This window comes from Candidozyma duobushaemuli (assembly GCF_002926085.2).
Source record: "Candidozyma duobushaemuli strain B09383 chromosome Unknown E_B09383, whole genome shotgun sequence".
Taxonomy (NCBI): domain Eukaryota; kingdom Fungi; phylum Ascomycota; class Pichiomycetes; order Serinales; family Metschnikowiaceae; genus Candidozyma; species Candidozyma duobushaemuli.
Window position 1 is genome coordinate 759902 of NW_020289900.1, and position 18211 is coordinate 778112.

Below are 18211 nucleotides of genomic sequence, written 5' to 3' on the forward strand. Positions count from 1 at the left end.
GGGCACAGGCAGCAAGCTGAGAATTTGTGTGGGAGTAGAAATTGTGCTTTTTCTGAGTATTGTCGAGTTTCACGGAAATCAGCCTCGGTTTCGATTTTTGGTGGGCTCGTTAGTATTTGGGTTTCTCTGGCCATTGCGTTTTTCGCAGCCAAACTGTGGATATGTAGTGATATTCTGGAGGAAATGGTGATCATTGGAAAGACAAAATTTTATGTCAAACAGAATTTTTAGATCATCGGTGGTCTAGGGTTTTGAAAAAAAACTCCACTAGAGCGCTTGTTCTCGAAAACAGTAAGGCACCGAATGGGTGGCTCTTGGGTAACCTCTAGCTACTAAGCGAAACCCAGCCATGGCATAAGATCACCTTTTACGGTTGATGCGTTAACAATTCATCAAAACAAGCACAAGCGGTTTACTGCTTATGAAACCTAAAGCTTTTTACATCCATCTAAAATCCATCACTGGAATCATCAGATGACTCGAGTTTTTCACATTTTTCAGGTCGTAGACCCCAGACGATTCTACCCCACACCCACCTTTGTGCAGCCAAACTCATAGAATATAAAAGACGAAAAATTTACAATCTCACAGCAGCCACCTCATGCTAATTAAATCCCAAAATCTTCTCAATTCCCCCAGTTCCCCAGCATCAGTGTGGCTACAATGGCTGCGAAAAAGCCCTGGTCCTCCACAATGGAATCTGGGGAAGACCACCAACCGAATTCTACAAACACGTCCATTAAACGATAAAAGCAGATAGTAGAGGCTCTTCTCAAACTATGCCCTTCAATTATCACCCCACCTAGGCCAGCCCGCCAAACCATATCCACCACTACCGAAAACCCTCTACCTTCCTTCGGCACACCCGTGCACCACAGATCAGGCGGTCTCGTCGAAATCACCAAAAGTTCCAACTACTTCTCCACATCCAAAACCACTTTTTCCCAAAATGGCCCAGACGCTCGCAGCGAAGGTCAAAAACGTCTTGAGTGGCGACACCGTGGTGCTTGTGCCCACGAAAACGGCCCAATTCCCCGTGCCTGAGCGGACTTTGACCCTCCAGTACGTCAGAGGCGACTCCTTCTTGGCCAAGGATTTCTTGCGCCAGTTGGTCATTGGCAAGGAGGTGAAGTTTGAGGTTCTTTTCAAGATGCCAAATTCGGGCAAGGAGTTCGGCGACATCCGGGCGCCCATTTTCCTGTCGTTGATTGAGTACTTGTTGGAAAAGGGCATGGTCAAGCTCAAGGACAATATCCGTGTGGAGGAGGACACGGAGGTGGAGTTTGTGGACAGATTGAGAAAGGCCGAGCTGGACGCGCAAACCAGGAAAGTGGGGATCTGGGCGCCCAAGTTTGTTGAACCCGAGGTGGTGCCCTTGTCGGAGGACATTGAAGCCAAAAAGGCATTGCCTGCGATTGTGGAGAAGGTGATCAGTGGCGACCGTATAGTGGGTCGTATTTTGGTCAGCAAGAACAAGCACGTGGAGCAGCCGTTGCTTTTGGCCGGTATCAAGACGCCCAGAACGGACGATCCTTCTGCTTCTGTGGTGAAGGTGGCTCAGCAGGCCAAGCAGTTTGTGGAGGACCGTCTTTTGACGAAAGCCCAGATCAAGGTGACGGTGATTGGCCACAACCAGGCGGGCATTCCGTTGGTGCTTGTGGAGCATCCTTCTGGACACAGCATCCACGAGAAGCTCTTGGAAAACGGCTTTGCTGAGGTTGTGGACTGGCAATCGTCGCTCATTGGATCCGCCATCATGAGCGGCTTGCGTAAGGCCGAGCAGACCGCCAAAGCCTTGGGTAAAGGCCAATTTGCGCTGGTTTCTGCTCCTGCTCCTAGTGCAAAGAGCTCCTCCAAGACATTGAGACCCGGTGTGACAGTTGAAAACGTCACCATCGCCAAAATCGTCAACGGCGACACCTTCAACGTGCGTTTGCCCAGCGCCGAGGAAATCACCGTGCAATTGGCGTCGCTCAGAGCACCCAGACCTAATGATACCACCGTCACCTCCAACGCTCTGCAGCAACAGGCTTTGGTGCAAATGGCCAGGGAGTACCTGAGGAGCTTGGCGATCGGCAAATCCGCCTCAATGTACATTGACGGGTTCAGAGGCGCTAACGAGGAGCTTGGCTTGGATCTGCGGTTTTTGGTTTCGCTCAAGATTGGTGGAAAAGACGTTTCTGAGCAGATTGTGTCCCACGGTTTCGCCACGGTGATCAAGCACAACAAGCAGACTGCGGGTGAGCGTTCCATGAACTGGGACAGGCTCGTGGAGCTCGAGGAGGAGCAGAAGAAGCTCGGCAAGAAAGGTGTTTATTTCAATGGAGACATTTCCAAGATTCTCACCATCGGCTCGAGAGTTGTGAACGCCTCGGAGAACGTGCAAAAGGCCAAGACGTTTTTCAACGGTTTCCAGAAAAAGGGCCGTATCTCCGGTTTCTACGTGGAGTTCATTCCTGGCGTGAACCGTGTGCGTTTGTATAACCCCAAGGAGGGCACCAAGTTGACGTTGATCTTGGGCGGCTTGTCCAACAGCAAGTCCCAGGAATCCGGTGCCGAAGGTCTCGAGTACATGAACAGAAAGTACTTGCAGAGAAACGTCGAGTTTGACGTCTACGATACCGACAAGATTGGCGGTTTCATCGGCAACTTGTACGCCAATGCCCAGGCCTTGAAGCCTGTGCAGATTGAGCTTTTGGCCAGTGGTTTGGCCACGGTTCACGGTCTTGCGGTGAATTCCAACAAGTACGGAGATGAGCTCGAAAAAGCCGAGGATTCAGCCAAATCCGCCCACAAGGGTATCTGGAAGGACTACGACGAAGCCAAAGCCCAAAACGAGGCCAACGAGGCCAGCGCCCGTTTGCAGCAGCTTAACTTGGAGGCCGCCAAACCCAAGTTTTTCGATATCGAGGTGGTGGATATCAGCACATCGCAGGTTTTGTCGTACCACTTGATCGACAGCGCCACAGCAGCCACATTCACCCAGTTCAAGAAGGAGTTCAACGACTTCCACCTCCAGAACGCCAGCGCCAGCGCCAACCTGGCCGACTTGCCTGTCAATTTGACCAAGGGCCCCCGGAAAAACGAAATTGTGTCTGCTAAATTCACCGAAAACGGCAAGTACTACCGTGCCAAGGTGTTGAACTACGACAGAAGCTCCAACAAGTACGAGGTGAAGCACGTGGACTTTGGCAACATCGACAAGGTCGGATTGGCCGACTTGCGGGCGCTTCCCAAGAAGTTTGGCGTTGACGTGATCAAGCCTTTTGCACATACCTTGAAGTTGCAAAATATCCTTTTACCTCCTACTCAGCCTAGAGACTATTTGACCGAGGCCATCTACGTTTTGGAGGATTTGACGTTTGACAAGAAGCTCGTGCTTAGCGGTTTGCCCTCTGCCACTGTAGGTGTCGAGTTTGACGGTATCTTGTACGATGCTGAAAAATCGCTCCAGGACCAAGGCTACACCATCAACAAGCAGTTGGTTGAGGAAGGTTTCGGTATTGTGGAAACCCGTGCACCTGCCCATCTTAAGGACTACGTGGACGAGCTTGCTGCTGTGGAGAAGAAAGCCAAGAACGACCGTGTGGGTTGTTGGGAACTTGGTGATATCACCCAAGGTGAGGACGATTTCTAGGAAGGCTTATCGCGGACTTGGATCCGCCGAGGCAGTTCCTATAAAAGTAAGAATAAAAAATGAAGCATGTAAACTGGAGGCATTTTGCCCGGCTCCGCCACTTTTATTTTCCACGTGTAGATTAATTTTTTATTTTTATTATGTCTTCCACCACCTTCCACAGCCTTATCAAGTGGTAGTGCCGGGTAACCGCGAGCATACTTTAGATATCGAAAATTTCGCCAGCTGGTCCACCTCACTCACTACTACAACCATGAACCCAGCTATCACCAACTTGGCGCTCATGCTCGTCATGATGCAGGTCTCTCGTCGTTTGGACCTCGAGGACCCTGACATCTTGTTTTACGTCAGAATCGCTTATCTTTCGTGCCAGGCCATTGCCTTTGCCGTGTGCCTCTATGTCAAGTTCTCCATCAACAAGAAGAACGACTTGACCACGTTGAAGTACGTCGAGCCTGCCAACCCTATGGCTGGCCAGCCTGAGCCCAAGGCCGTCGTGACCACCGTCAAGGAGTACGACTTGAAGCAGATTGACCAGCAAATCAAGGGTCTCTTCACCTCCTTGGCCATGATGGGCTTCATGCACGTGTACATGAAATACACCAACCCGTTGGTCATGCAGAGCATCTCGTCTGTCAAGGGTGCCTTGGAGACCAACATTGTCAAGATTCACTTGTGGGGCAAGGCTGCCTCTGGCGACTTGAAGAGACCTTTCAAGGCTGCACCAGGTTTGTTGCAGGCTTTGCAGGGTGCCGGTGGCGATGTCAAGACCGACAAGGCCTCCATTGACGCTGCTGAGACCAGCGGTGCCGGCGGTATCAAGGAGGAGTAATCGTATATACATTGGCGCTGTCGCTTGCATTCAGGCGAGGCGCCGACTCACAGCTCTAATGACGTATTCATATCAGATTTGTAGAAGACTTTGGGGAGAGTTTGAAGGTTTCGGTGAATTTGATGAATTCCTTTGCCACTGGAAAGGTGCCCGTAGTGGCCAATATTCCATGAAACACCATTGAATCACAAAGACTCCGAGGAAGCTCCACGACTACTGCTCAACGAGAATACACTCCTGGTCCCTGCCACGCACAAAACCAATGGTATCCAAAAGCTTCGTGCTCACAATGAGCTCTCTCACGGTCCACTTGCCCTTGTTGTAGATCTCTGGCACTGCCTCGTTCATCGGTATGATCATGTTTTCGTAGAGCTGCCTGAACTGCACCACCTCGGCAGGATCCATACTGGTTTCGGCGTCCATTTTGACGAAAGCCTTTTTGATCCACTCAGGCAAGTAGTTTTCCTCTTCGTCCTGGGAACCCTTGATGTACTCGTCACGGTTGTAGCAGCGGATGAGGTAGAGGAGCCATATTTGATCCATGAGCTGCTTTTCGACGATTTCCTCCCATGTCAGTACACCCATGGTGATGAGAAGAGAACGCAGGAACTTGACGTCTCTCTTGTAGACGCTTTTTAGCGTCAAAAGCTTGTTTTTCTGCTCGTCCAAAAGCGACTTCTCCAAACGCTTGATGTGCTTCACCGCCGAGTCCATGATCTTCTTCTGCAGCTTGAGGTAGATTCTGGTGTTGGCAGTGTTGGTGTTGGACGAATCAGCAGGGAGCTTGCTGTAGTCGAGAAGTGCCGCCTTGGACTCCACCGCCTGTCTCAAGTGATTGAGTCCACTGAGCTTCATTCTCAACGTGAGGCTGGTTTCCCACTTGGACTTGACGAGAAACTGGAAAAGCAACACCAAGTTGTCTGGAACGTGCTGTTTGGTGATGAAAAAGAGAAGCCCGTCCTTGTAGTCGTCGTAGCTCTCCTTCTTGTCGCTTTTAACGACAGAGGTGGTGTAGTCGGAGATCTTGGGCAACTTCAAGCCGTTCTTCTCCATCTCAGGCAACAACTCCACGGGAACCTTCACTTTGAGCGCCACAGAGTCCGCCTCATTATTGTCAATACAGAATCCGTACGCCAAAAGAAGCTCCTCGTTGCCCTTCTGGCCGTAGTTGTTGTAAAGTTGGTCGCCAGCCTTCAATGGGGTATTTGAGGAAAACACAAACTGGTCGTTCTGAACAGCCCACACCACCTGCGCCGAGGGAGTGTGGTTGAGCAAATCGACCACCGGCAACAATACAGCACTATCCTCCTGCTGGTAGTTCACAGGATCGGTCGAACTGTCCTTAAGAATGTACCCCGGAAAAGAACGCAGTTTGAAGATCATGGATGCCCAGAGATAGCTGGGAAACGACGTCCAGTTGTCAAAAGCAGCGCCTTCGCCCACAATGTACTTGTGGAGCTCCTCCTCCGTGTGGAACTTCTGCTCGTAGTAGAACTTCATGTTGACAAAGTGGTTGGTGGGTTTCTCGATACTTTCGGGCAAAATGCTGATCACCAGCCACCATTCCTCGACGATGTTGGCGATGTTTTCCCGCAAGGAGCTGCCCAAGTTGGATCCCTTGAGTTTGGCTGTTTCCTCTGGGCTCCAGAGGTATGGACTTGCCTTCATTTCAGGAAACTGGGGAAGTGACGAGATGTAGGCGCTGTAGGGGCTCTTTTCAACGTGGCTGCGCTCATACGCCAAGTACAACTTGGTCAAGGCGTTGATGTTTCTTGTTTTCAGCGGGATTTCCTTGGCTTCCTCGCCGAATCCTTCAAGGGCATCGCTGAGCTTCAAGGCCATCGAAACCGGGATCTTGATTTCGGCGGAGTTGACGTCTTTGGACGCATAGGCGGCGTTCCCCTCGTTATCGACGTTTTTGAACTCAATTCCATCGCTCACCGTGGTCCCCTTCTTGGAGGCCCAGTCTATGAGATTAGCCAAGGTCGCCATGGTGTGGTATGAATCTTCGCGAAGATGGTGTAGATGGTTCAGTTGAGATGGGGAGATGGGTGGTGCAATGGTGCAGACAAAGTGGATAGGGAGGTGAAAAAGGGGTTTTTGAAATAATTGGCGATGGAGTTTTCGGGGGATCCGGCGGTATTTATAGTTTGCCACCTTTGGGGAGGGAGGGTTGGCGTTTTGAGGTCTATGTGCATGGTCAGGTGGGTGGGTGCAAATGATGGATTGGTATTGGAGGGGCAATAGGAGAAAATGAGTTTTAAAAAGAATAGAATTGATAAATTAGCTGGAGAGATTTCTTTGGAGAATGTGAGATTGTGGTTTGTGGGCTGTGGATCTGAGAGTAACTGGTTAGGGAATGACATGCAAGGTGAGGGTATGAACATACATGATTTGGGGCAGCAGAGGTTAAGTTTTGAAGATTGAGCCTGTTTTTGATAAAGAATGTTTGCCATGGTAGGAGGTATTAAAATTTGCAGAGCATTGTGTGGGTTCATGGGGGCTACAGAATGGCTGCAAATTGTGAGCAATGTGCCCTAGACCTCGAAAATATGTGATAGCGGCGCTTTCATTTATTTTGGTAAACAAATTGACGTAACTACAGGTGGATGATTTATTGTCTCTCCTTCTAGAAGGAGCATCAGGCTAGGTGTTTCATGAGTCTCGGAGAAGGCACCATACTCCGAAAGCACTGATATCTCAGCCACACAAAAGAATGGAATTTGATAGAAGTCGTTTTTCTTCTTTCTCTTTTCTTACTGGCATTTTCCACAGCATTGCATTTATATAAGCATCTTTCACATCACTACTTCACTTTTTAGCACCCATTGCTACACCGCTTTGACAGCACCAAATCCCCCAAACCACCCCATAACAAAAATAGCGAGTCTAAGAAAAAATAAACTTTTTGACCTGATACGCTGGGGATATTGCTTGAATTCCACGTTTGGTGTCACCTAATAATCGAAACCACCTGCATACAACACACCAGCATCACCCCATCAAGATTACTCGATTCCACTAAGCACCACAAATATGCTCCCCATATTTCGCCGCCAAGCGCTCGTGAGAGCTCCTTTGCTATCAAGTCGTTTTCTTCACGTCTCAAGGATCCTGTTGAACCAAAAAAGTCCCGAAAACGGCTCCGAAGAACCCGAAAAATTCGCCGATCAAAAATCCACTCCAAACTACAAAAAAAGACCTCTAAGCCGTGTGGCTATCGGCGGCTCGCTGCAGCTGAAAAAGCTTCCGGTATCTAAAGGCATAGAATTTGCCGCCTGGAGAGCCGTTATCGTTCTTATTGTCGGTGGCGGTATCTTCACATGGTGGTTTTCCAGAGAGAAGGAGAAGTTGAGATTACAGAAGGAGGTGGAGGCCAAGAGAGGCGTGGGTAAGCCCTTGATTGGTGGAAACTTCACTTTGGTGGACGAAAAGGGCGAAACGTTTACCCAGGAGAATTTGAAGAACGACAAGAAGAAGTTCTCCATTCTCTACTTTGGTTTCACTCACTGCCCTGATGTGTGTCCTGACGAGCTCGATAAATTGGGCGAGATGCTTGAAGATTTGAAGAACAACCTGGGAATCGAGTTGCAGCCTGTTTTCATCACGTGTGACCCTGCAAGAGATAGCCCTGATGTGATCAAGCAGTACCTTGAAGATTTCCATCCCAGCATCATTGGTTTGACAGGCACGTATGAGCAGGTGAAGAACGTGTGCAAGAAATACAGAGTGTACTTCTCCACGCCTCCAGATGTGAAGCCCGGTCAGGACTACTTGGTTGACCACTCTATCTTTTTCTATCTTATGGACTGTGAAGGTAACTTTGTGGATGTTATTGGCCGTGAAGTTGATGCCAAGCTGGGTGCTGAAAAGATCAAAAAGTACGTCGAGTCGTTCATTCCAGAGGCCGAGAGAGAGGCCCGGAAAAACTCCTGGTTGGGTTTCCTCTATAAGTAGACGGATTAGTGCTTCCCACATGTATATAGGTAAATTAGGGAAGAAAGCCATTGGATTGAAAGAACGTCCTCTTGATTAAATGATCGTTAAGAAAGAAGCGATAATTTATAAATCATTTAGTATTGAGACGCCGGAAAAACTGAAGACATCCGGATCATTTACCCCACAGGCGGATGCCTCGTCCTGGTGGATATAGCCGCATAGACGCACGAAATACACAAGCCTGCATATAAACACCCGACTTTGACGGCCGGCATGACATGCGCTTAGACAACCCTACCCTGAGACGTTTAAAAAAGCTCAGCAAATTTTTCAACCTTCCATCTCCAGTTTTTCCGATGGCAGAGGAGAAAGTCTCGTTCCGAAGCGAGTATGAAGAGTCCACCAACAAACTCAATGTAGTCACGAGCTCCAAGTACCTCCTGTGGATGTACAAGCTCGATAACCTCGGAGTCGAAATCAGAGGTATAGAGAGGGTTACTCCGGAAGAAAAAGTATCGATTGGAAAATGGAGGCTGTTTATCCAAGTCATTGGACTTTGGCTCGCTGCCTGTGGCGGTGTCACCACAATGTCGTCGTTTTTCCTACCGACTTTGGTGTACAACTTGAACTTGAAGAATGCCCTAGTAGCATCGCTCTTGGGTATCAATTTGGGCAACCTCGTTCCAGCATATTCGTCCACCATGGGCCCCAGTCGGGGTGTCGTCAGATGGTCACGGCACGGTTCTTGTTTGGCCAGTGGTTTGTGAAAATCGTCGCCATCATCGTGATTATCGGAATGATTGGTTGGTCTGTGATCAACTGTGTAGCTGGAGGACAGCTTCTTCTGGCGATCAGCAATGCCAATTTGGAGGTGGGGATTGCCGTGGTTATGGTGGTGAGCTGGATCATTGGCGTTTTTGGAATCCGGGTTTTGCTCAAGTTCCAGTCCATCTTGGCCATTCCCACCAATGTGGCTATTCTACTTTTTTACATTGTGGTTAGCAAAAAAATCGGCCATATTTCAGATACAAACCAGGCCATCGATGATTTGGATATCAGCCTGCAAACAAGCACGGGCCAATGGCTCTCTGTTTTTGCATTGGCCTATTCAGTCACCTCAACCTGGGGTGGAGGAGCCTCAGACTACTATATTCTTTTTCCCGACGATACACCGTCCTGGCAGGTTTTCATCTTGACGTTTTTGGGAATCGCCGTGCCGTCCAATTTTGCAGCCATTTGCTCGGTTATAGCCGGAGCCATTGCATATTCGTACCAGCCGTGGTCAGACAACTACGATAATTACGGAATCGGAGGCATTTTCGCCCTGGCCTTCGAGCCCTGGCACGGATTCGGCAAGTTCGTCGTTGTCGTCTTGTACCTCTCGCTTATCTGCAACAACATCATGAACACTTATTCGTGTGCACTTGAGTTCCAGCTTATAGACACCCGTTTGACGTATGTGCCTCGATGGGTGTGGACCACCGTGGTGGCGGTGATTTACCTAGTTCTTGCATTGGCTGGAAAAGAGCATCTCAACAATATCTTGGGGAACTTCTTGCCCATGTTGGGCTACTGGATCACCATCTACATCACCTTGCTTTTGGAGGAGAACTTGATTTTCCGAGGAACCAAGGCAGCGAGAAGATTGCACCATAATGAGTTTGACGGCACCGACGAGGAGAGCATTTCCACCATGTACAACTGGGCCAACTGGAACAAGCCTCTGTATCGCAGTATGGGACTTGCAGCCACGCTTTCGTTTTTGTGTGGAGTAGCTGGTGCCGTTTTGGGCATGAACCAGGTGTACTATGTGGGGGTTCTTGCGGAAAAGGTGGGTGACGACGGAGCCGATCTTGGAATCTACTTGTGCAGTGGATTTGCAGGTTTGACGTATCCGGTTTTGCGGTACATTGAACTTAAGAAGTTTGGGCGGTGACGATGTATATAGATAGATAAAGAAGGGGGTGTCCCTCAATTTGTTATTCTAAGCCGGGTATCATTGTGTGGAGCCTATAGTAGCTCTCTTTTCCAATACTCGATTGGTAGGCTGGGTTTCTATGGAGATATAGCTCTCGCTGTGAAACTGAGGGGATCATAAATTACAATGTCCTGCTGATACATATTATCGAAGAATGAAAGCCTTCTATAAGTCTTTGACAATCTTGTATATTTTGATGTGATCCATGGTTGGCATAAGCGTAGACATAAACTGGTAGTCGTTACTCTCTGGCACTAATATGCTGAGACTCGTCAATAAGGTTAGCCACGTCATCACGAACCTTTTCCAGGTCCAGCGTTTGACTAAATCTGTTGGAAATGCTAAAATAAAATTCAGCAATCAAGTCAAAAACACGAGGAAGAACATATTTCCGTAATAAGTAGGATGTAATCAATGCTAAAAAGCAACTCCTGCTGTGAAAATAGCAGCTATAAGTTAGTCATGCTTGGCCTGATATTTTTGACTTTGGAACTTTTGACACTTCAGCTCAAGTAATCAATACCGACAAGCCTAAACAAAAGAAGTGAATCAAAGATAGTAGGTTCAAGAACCCTTGCGCTTATTGGAAGACTTTCAATCATAAACGGTGGGTTTCACTCGACATTTCTTGGGGTTTTGATTTTCCAACCAAGACTTTTCGAGATGGCTCTTGCACTGCAAGAGAAGAATGGCATATCGAAGATCTTACTGAGGATAATATCAAGGTCCACTTGGCCGACTTCAAATTCTTTATAGTTAAAGACGCAGAAAATGAATTTTACCGATGGTGCAACTCAAAATCCACAATGGCTCCGGAGACAATGCCGCGGTAAGTTGAAATGACGGCCTTTACCTTGCTGAAATTGCACCAATGATCTTTAAGAATTCGTAATATAGAATACATGGGCAACGACGGAGCCGATGAGTAGGTAAGAGAATTTGCAAATCTAAGGGTCCACCTTTGACTCATTTGCAGCCATTTTCAGTGGAAGCACTGGATTTATGAGATTGCTAATGATAAAGCTCAAGAGCGGTATCTACTGCGGAAAGTAAATATCGAAATGACTCATTTATGTTAGAAGAATTGACTCATTTATGTTAGAAGAATTGACTCATTTATGTTAGAAGAATTGACTCATTTATGTTAGAAGAATTGACTCATTTATGTGAGAAGATTTGCCCCCATGGTGTCATACAGATTGTGTAGGTGAGCCGCACCCGACCTTGCATGAATGTTATCTCGAAAAGTGAGTAGAACACCCAGATCAACATCCGTACATCTACAACAGATGATCTTGTGGTTTGCCTATAAAAGAAGAGACTCGCCCATGAATTAGAGAAATTCATCTAAATTTGAGGTCTCATTATAGATATGCTGAACTCAAGCAATGAAGTCGACCAGCAATGCCAATTGAACTTCACGATACATTTAGCTTCGAGACGTACTGTCATTGGACCCAGAGGAAGAACAATTAAGGCCATTTCCAAACAAAACAACGTGAGCATCAAGGTTATAAGGAAGTTGAGACGCTGGCCACGCAAGCACGAAGACAGTGCTTCAATTACGTCATACCATAAGTTCGCTTATTTTGGCTTACCAACAAACTACGGAGCTTATTGCATCGATGTGGATGTCATAATCAAAGGAACGAGAAGTGGTTGCGAAGAGGCAAAGGAGCAAGTGCTCAGACTCGCAGAGGAGGGGGCTTCCAATGTTTACGTTGCAGAATTAGAATTAGAAGAAGACAGAGCAAAGTTCATGATTGGGAAGACAAATCTGCTTCAGGCAAAATATCCCAATCTTCTGATTCAAGACCATGTAAGCCTGGATGGAATATTATGCCTGGATGGAAAATGTGTCTATATAAAAGGCACCAAGCTGAAAGTGCTAGAAGCCGCAGAAGAGTTAAAACGGATCCAGGCCAGAATTGTGGAAGAAACAACCGTGTTGGAGGTTAAGACTCCTAAGGACACTCTGTATATGATATGTTTAGACGCAAACTTATCGCCTTATTATGGAGAAATTTCTGTGAGGACAAACGAGCACGATATCACCATTTGCGGGATTTTGGAGAAAGCTAAAGAGGTTGAAGCGGCACTCTCAGAAGCTGCTTCAAGATATACCACTGAGGTTATCAAAGTCCCCGAATTCATTCCCGGAAACGCATCTCATACCAGACCAATACTAAATCTCCTTTGGAGTCAAGTGTTGAAACCGAAATATTGGGGCAAAGTGGCAGTGGCTTTTGACGAGCCGTACCTTGAAATCAGAGGCAAGAAGGAAATCGTGGAAACTTTCAAGCAGCTTGCGATGTCGACGTTTGAGAAAACCACACCGCAGATTGTGACAATTGTACCAGGAGATTACCGTAGAATCCGGCGTTACGACAAAACATACAAGCTTGGCGACCTTGCCGAAGCGAATGACATTTTATACCGTTTTGATCGAGAGAACGCCTACCTTATAGATGCATCTATTGCAACGGGTGAAAAGAAGGAAGGATTTGAGTCTCGTCTGGATGCATTTAGGAGCCACATAGTTGGGTGGACGGAGTTTCTCGAGTCCATGGAAACCGTAACCGTGAATGTTGGTCAACTTCAGCAGTATATGTTTGGTATGTTAGGAGGCCCTAATAAATCGTCCATTTTTCTTGATCACTTGAAGGGACGCCCTGGTGAACTTTCACTTGTTGGATGGCATAAAATTAGGCTCGAAGGCCCACCTGATGCTGTTCAAGGCGCCAAGGAAGAAATGGAAAAAATGGTGGAGGATGTTGAAAATGGTACGTTTCGAGCTCACGAGCGCACGGTTATGGTACCTTCAAAACTTCTTACAGCTCTCATTGGAAAGAATCGAGAAATCTGGCGAGGAACGAGGATTGGAACCCGTGTACACTTAAGGATAATAGATCAGGGGAAAGGGACAAGATCTCAGGAATTAGTGGACGAAGATTCCGAAACTCCCATTGTGATCAGTGGAATCAAGTACGACGTGAACAATGCTGTGAGTCGGATTCTCGGCAGTGTCGAGGAACTCAGTGATAGGAAAGTTGTCAGGATAAAAATTGGTGCCACTTATCATAGAAGAATAGTCGGCAGAAACTATTCCCACAGAAACAAGATTGAAAAAGAGTGCAGAGTGGACATACGATTTCCAAGAAACGATCTAAGGTACCCCTGTCCGAAGCACGAGGACGAGATAGTTGTTCATGGAAAAACGGCTGATGTGGTTGAAGCCGAGAAACGTATTCTCGGGATTTATCAATCTGAGAAGAACGGTGCCAAAGAAAAGACAATTGATGTTCCTCTTTCGGCATTGAAAAAAGTTCGCCAGCTCCTAGGAGACCGTTTATGGGACAGAAGCGACAAATTGAACTATATAGGCGTCCAGTTGCTTGACGAATTCCCATGTGCTGGTGTGGATTATAGTATCATGGAGGACGAAGAAAGCGCCAGAGTTACCGTATATGGCACGGAAAAGGCTCTCGCCGGGATACCCAAAGACTTTGAAGAGCCCCGGAATACGAACTTCACCGCCACAGTTCCTGCTCCAAAGGAATTTCTTGATTACTGTGAAAGTAATGTGTGGGACACCATTCTACTGGATGCTGGAGTGGATGACCTTTCTGATGAGCAGAAATCGAACTTGATTCAAGCGTCTGAGATAGAATGTGAAGTGAAGTGCACTGGTGATGAGAGACTTGTGGAGATAATTGTTGAAATGATACGGGAACGTCTAGCTGAGTGGGAAGAGCATGGTGGCCACTGGCTGCTGGATTATTGATGCGACTGGTGGAATAAGCACGCTATGCCATGAAAAGATGCTGATTTTGGGATAATTGATATCAATGCTAGGCTCCAGGGAGTCTCGGACTGACCATGACAGATGTATTATGAAATAAGGCACATCCTCCAAAAATGCCAATACATAAGGTTCCCAGCAGATACGTAGACGACAGAACCCATTTTTCGAGTACCCCACCAACAGCTCAATTGGGCAAAATACAAGAGAAGATGAATAAGCAGGTTTAGTTTAAGCCATGATTTAAGACATTTAACCTGAGAGCATTCACCCAGTCAGATCGAGTCAACCAGGAATTCCTCCACTTCCATTAAAGCCCCTGCGCCCCAAACCATAAAACAATCCAGCGAATTCCAAAAAACTTGAACTCCTATGTTTTCTTATATTTCCCCCAGGATCCAGAAACCTTCTATCCCGTTGATTTGCAGCCATTGTAGCCTGCACGGCTGTCTTATCTGGACCAATTCCGCGGCCCCACCTTCCATAAATCCATATATAAATCCCACCATCTCCTTTTTTACCTGAAACGACCATATTAAAAAGAAAAGACAAAAAACGAACTACACTTCCAAAAGTCATCGCCGTTTCCTATTTGTCAAATCGTCCCTGCACACGCCCTTTATCTTCCTCGCTTATCTAAACATCACCAACTACAATGGGACTCACCAAAGAACAGATCGAAACCTTCCACAGAGAAGGAATGCTCTGCATTCCGGACTTTTTGTCCAAAGAACAGATTGGAAAGCTTATGGGACGGTCACGTGAGCTTTTGACGGGTTTTGACCCATCCCAGCATCCCAAAACCCAGTTCAAAACAGGCGACAACGATCACGTTGGAGACGAATACTTTTTTGACTCCGCCGACAAGGTGCTGTACTTTTTCGATACTGACGCGTTCGATGTAGACGGCAATTTGAAGTATTCCAAGGAATTGGCCATCAACAAGATCGGCCATGGGTTGCACATGAAAGATAAGACATTTGAGGAGATCACTTTCGATAGAAAAGTGCAAGAAATCGCTCGGGACTTGGAATTCAAGGACCCCCGGGTGCTCCAGAGTATGATGATCTTCAAAAACCCTGTTTCTGCCTCGTTTTCATCCAGAGAAAACGCCGTTCCTCCTCATACAGATGCCACCTTCTTATTCACAAAGCCACAAACGGCGCTTGGCTTTTGGTTTGCTTTGGAAGATTGCACCAAGGAAAACGGGTGTCTTTCGTATAATCCTGGAACGCACAAGACGGTTCCACTTACAAAGCGTTTTGTCAAAATTGACCAGGGCGCCAAAGGATGCAATTTCATTCCTGTCGAGCACGGCGAAGCCTCTCAGGAAGACAAGGAGGAGGACTACAAGCTCGTGGAGTGCAAGGCGGGATCTCTCATCTTGATCAACCACTCTGTGCTCCACAAGTCTGAAAAGAACCACCTGGACAAGTCTCGTTACGCCTATGCCTTCCATGTTATAGACGGCACGGCAGAGTACGATAATTTGAACTGGTTGCAGGTGCCTCCATCGCCACAGGGAGGCACGGCGTTCTCCAAGTTGTATGAGCCTCCAGTTGCAGCTTGATGTGGATTTGTGGCATGCATAGGGCAGTTGAGCTGCCGTGGCAATGAATGAGCGTTAATAATGAAGTTGTGGGTCCAGGGACGTTGATTGACGAGTTTTGGGGTCTTTTTGGGATCTACTATTCAATGAGCTAATGGAAGCAGATCTCAGACATTCATAAGATTTGCTTTCTTTCGGCCATTTGTAGCATCTGTACAAGGAAAGGGCTTTTAGATTATTCATGATTATTAGACGAAAAAGAAAAATGGTAAATTCGGTGTTCCAGAATTGAATGATCGCATGAAAATGTAGTTTCGCCATTTCGATAGATACAAATGGGGAACTGGATTTTTTGTAATCTCAAATCTTCGGAGTTAACTTTATCCATAGACCATTTAATCCGAAGCCTTGCTACATTTAACTGTCAGAAATTAGGTTATTTCGTTTGATCCGATGAAATCAGCAAAAACCCTTAAGTCCCAGACTGTGGCTGAGACAAACATCAAACCAGCCACCCAAGCCAAGATCAAAAATGACATCTATCTTATTTTAAATCACTATTTGACTTTTAGTTAATTTGAATTTCTTAAAGGGCTTCCCACTGGAACCCATATTGGACACCCTCGAACCGTTTCCAGTTATGCGGGTATGCTTATCGCACGGGCACCAAACCGCCCGAATCGATCTTGAAGGGTCCCCCAATTTGTGCCCCGCCTCCACATACAAATGCCCCACCATCCCCCACTTTCCCCCAAAATCCCCCACTTTGTCCAACCGCCACCAAAGCACCCCAAAGCGCACAGATCATACCTGCCGGGACTGTCTGGATGCATGGTCCTGCGAGGTATAAATACGGACCGCCTCCCTGAATCTACAAAGTTCCGCGTTTTTTTTTGAATACCCCTTCGTTTAATCTTGAGTATATAAACAAATCCGAAACCCACGTTCAGCTGCTTTTCCTTCTCTAAGCTGGCCAATTCCATCCCTTTCTAAAACCGTTTGCCCCCGATAACGGATCTGTCCTGCGTGTGGCAGACCCTGACACGATAAGCTCCTGAGATAAGGAGACACTCCACACTACTTTATATTTTTGATACCCACTCCAAAAGCCAAACGTCGTTACTTCTATTTTAACTATTAGCAGATACCCACCATGTCCGAGACCAGAAGAGTTTCCATCAGCTCTCCTGTGGTTATAGGGAGGGCCCTGAGAAGCACCTCGGACCGCCCTCCTTGCTGACCAACTTGTACCTCGCTAACAACCACATCTCCAAGTTCCATGCTGTTGTTTACAAGGAAAACGATGCTGTTTACGTGAAAGACACAGACTCGACCTTTGGCACGATCCTCAACAACGTCTTGATCGGACCCCAGGAGCCACACCTTTTGAAACATGGTGACACCTTGGGACTTGTAGTCAACCGCACTGCTGCCGTGGTACGGTCGTGGCGCGAGAAGACCCTGCTTCCTACCAACATTCCTTTGCGCAAGTTGCTTAACCCTTGGGTCCACTTGCAGTTTGACGTGGGTCTCTCCGAGGATGTGCTCACGTTGACGCCCAAGAACAAGCTAGCCGATGAAGCTTGTCTGGTGGTCGAGTCAGGTGAAGCAGCCGAGGTGACTCGAACTCCCGAGTACGAGGACGGCCATGGTGATGTTGTCTCGGAGGACGAGCCCCCTGAGGAGGTCAAGTTCGTCAAGGAGGTTGTCGAACGTGAGGAGCCCGAAGCCCAGGCCGAGAAAGTGGAGGCAAGAGAGGATGCCGATAGCGAGGCAGGAGAGGATGCCGATAGCGAGGCAGAAAGCGAGGTGAAATCCGCTGCAGACCCTGAGCCCGAGCTTGAAGTCGTCGAACTCGAAGATGAGTCCACCGCTAAGCCTGAGGAGACCTTGGAGCCAGATGTAATAGAGGCCGTTGTCGACGAGCCAGAGCCCGAGCCCAAGGCTGAGGCTGAAGCGGAGCCGTACGAGTACTACGACGGCTCTTCAAACGACGACATCACCCTGGACGAGGCATCCTCAGACGCCGAAGGCTGCGAGGACTTCTCCGAGTGCTGTGCGACCGGTAAAGGCTCCGAGATCAGACTCGTCAATGGCGAGTGGGAATGCGTAGAAGACTCAGACGAGGACTTGGCGGTGATGTTCGGCTGGAACGACATCTCCCTGTCTGAAGTTGAGAGCGACTACGAGCCCATGAGCGACCAGGGCGAGCCAGATACGTCGCTCTCGGATGCCGCTGAGCCATGCTGTGGCGTGAAGCGCTCCTTTGATGTGATGACCGAAACCGACCCTGTGCCTGCTACGGCGTTGGAGACACCAATACCCGAGAGGCCTCTCAAGAAGGCAACCTACACCGTGCTCAAGGAGGTGGGCAAAGGAGCATTGTACGTTGTTGGTACAGTGGTGGCATTGATTGCGTACGGCCGGTCCCTCGAGAACCAGTGACCCAAGATTTAGCTTATGTTGATGATACA

At 47.8% G+C, this 18211-nt stretch overlaps 8 protein-coding genes across 8 annotated transcripts; 7 read left to right on the forward strand and 1 right to left on the reverse strand. All coding sequences in view use genetic code 12, as the record gives it.

Moving 5' to 3' along the window:
- Positions 1 to 949: 949 nt before the first annotated feature.
- On the forward strand, positions 950 to 3637 carry CXQ87_004570 (uncharacterized protein; the record flags this gene model as incomplete). Its single annotated transcript, XM_025483008.1, has 1 exon — positions 950 to 3637. The coding sequence occupies one exon, from the start codon at positions 950 to 952 to the stop codon at positions 3635 to 3637; it is 2688 nt and encodes an 895-aa protein (XP_025337951.1).
- Positions 3638 to 3890: 253 nt separating this feature from the next.
- PHO88 (Pho88p) lies at positions 3891 to 4469 on the forward strand (the record flags this gene model as incomplete). The annotated part of the gene is made up of 1 exon (XM_025483009.1): positions 3891 to 4469. The coding sequence occupies one exon, from the start codon at positions 3891 to 3893 to the stop codon at positions 4467 to 4469; it is 579 nt and encodes a 192-aa protein (XP_025337952.1).
- Positions 4470 to 4682: 213 nt separating this feature from the next.
- On the reverse strand, positions 4683 to 6461 carry CXQ87_004572 (protein-lysine N-methyltransferase; the record flags this gene model as incomplete). Its single annotated transcript, XM_025483010.1, has 1 exon — positions 4683 to 6461. The coding sequence occupies one exon, from the start codon at positions 6459 to 6461 to the stop codon at positions 4683 to 4685; it is 1779 nt and encodes a 592-aa protein (XP_025337953.1).
- A 1044-nt stretch (positions 6462 to 7505) lies between these two features.
- On the forward strand, positions 7506 to 8426 carry SCO1 (Cu-binding protein; the record flags this gene model as incomplete). Its single annotated transcript, XM_025483011.1, has 1 exon — positions 7506 to 8426. One exon carries the CDS (start codon positions 7506 to 7508, stop codon positions 8424 to 8426), a length of 921 nt encoding a protein of 306 aa, XP_025337954.1.
- A 338-nt stretch (positions 8427 to 8764) lies between these two features.
- FCY24 (Fcy24p) lies at positions 8765 to 10344 on the forward strand (the record flags this gene model as incomplete). The annotated part of the gene is made up of 2 exons (XM_025483012.1): positions 8765 to 9088; positions 9121 to 10344. The coding sequence occupies 2 exons, from the start codon at positions 8765 to 8767 to the stop codon at positions 10342 to 10344; spliced, it is 1548 nt and encodes a 515-aa protein (XP_025337955.1).
- A 1414-nt stretch (positions 10345 to 11758) lies between these two features.
- On the forward strand, positions 11759 to 14170 carry CXQ87_004575 (KH domain-containing protein; the record flags this gene model as incomplete). Its single annotated transcript, XM_025483013.1, has 1 exon — positions 11759 to 14170. The coding sequence occupies one exon, from the start codon at positions 11759 to 11761 to the stop codon at positions 14168 to 14170; it is 2412 nt and encodes an 803-aa protein (XP_025337956.1).
- Positions 14171 to 14843: 673 nt separating this feature from the next.
- CXQ87_004576 (uncharacterized protein) lies at positions 14844 to 15758 on the forward strand (the record flags this gene model as incomplete). Its single annotated transcript, XM_025483014.1, has 1 exon — positions 14844 to 15758. One exon carries the CDS (start codon positions 14844 to 14846, stop codon positions 15756 to 15758), a length of 915 nt encoding a protein of 304 aa, XP_025337957.1.
- Positions 15759 to 16890: 1132 nt separating this feature from the next.
- On the forward strand, positions 16891 to 18182 carry CXQ87_004577 (uncharacterized protein; the record flags this gene model as incomplete). The annotated part of the gene is made up of 2 exons (XM_025483015.1): positions 16891 to 16929; positions 16950 to 18182. The coding sequence occupies 2 exons, from the start codon at positions 16891 to 16893 to the stop codon at positions 18180 to 18182; spliced, it is 1272 nt and encodes a 423-aa protein (XP_025337958.1).
- Between the last annotated feature and the right edge of the window lie 29 nt (positions 18183 to 18211).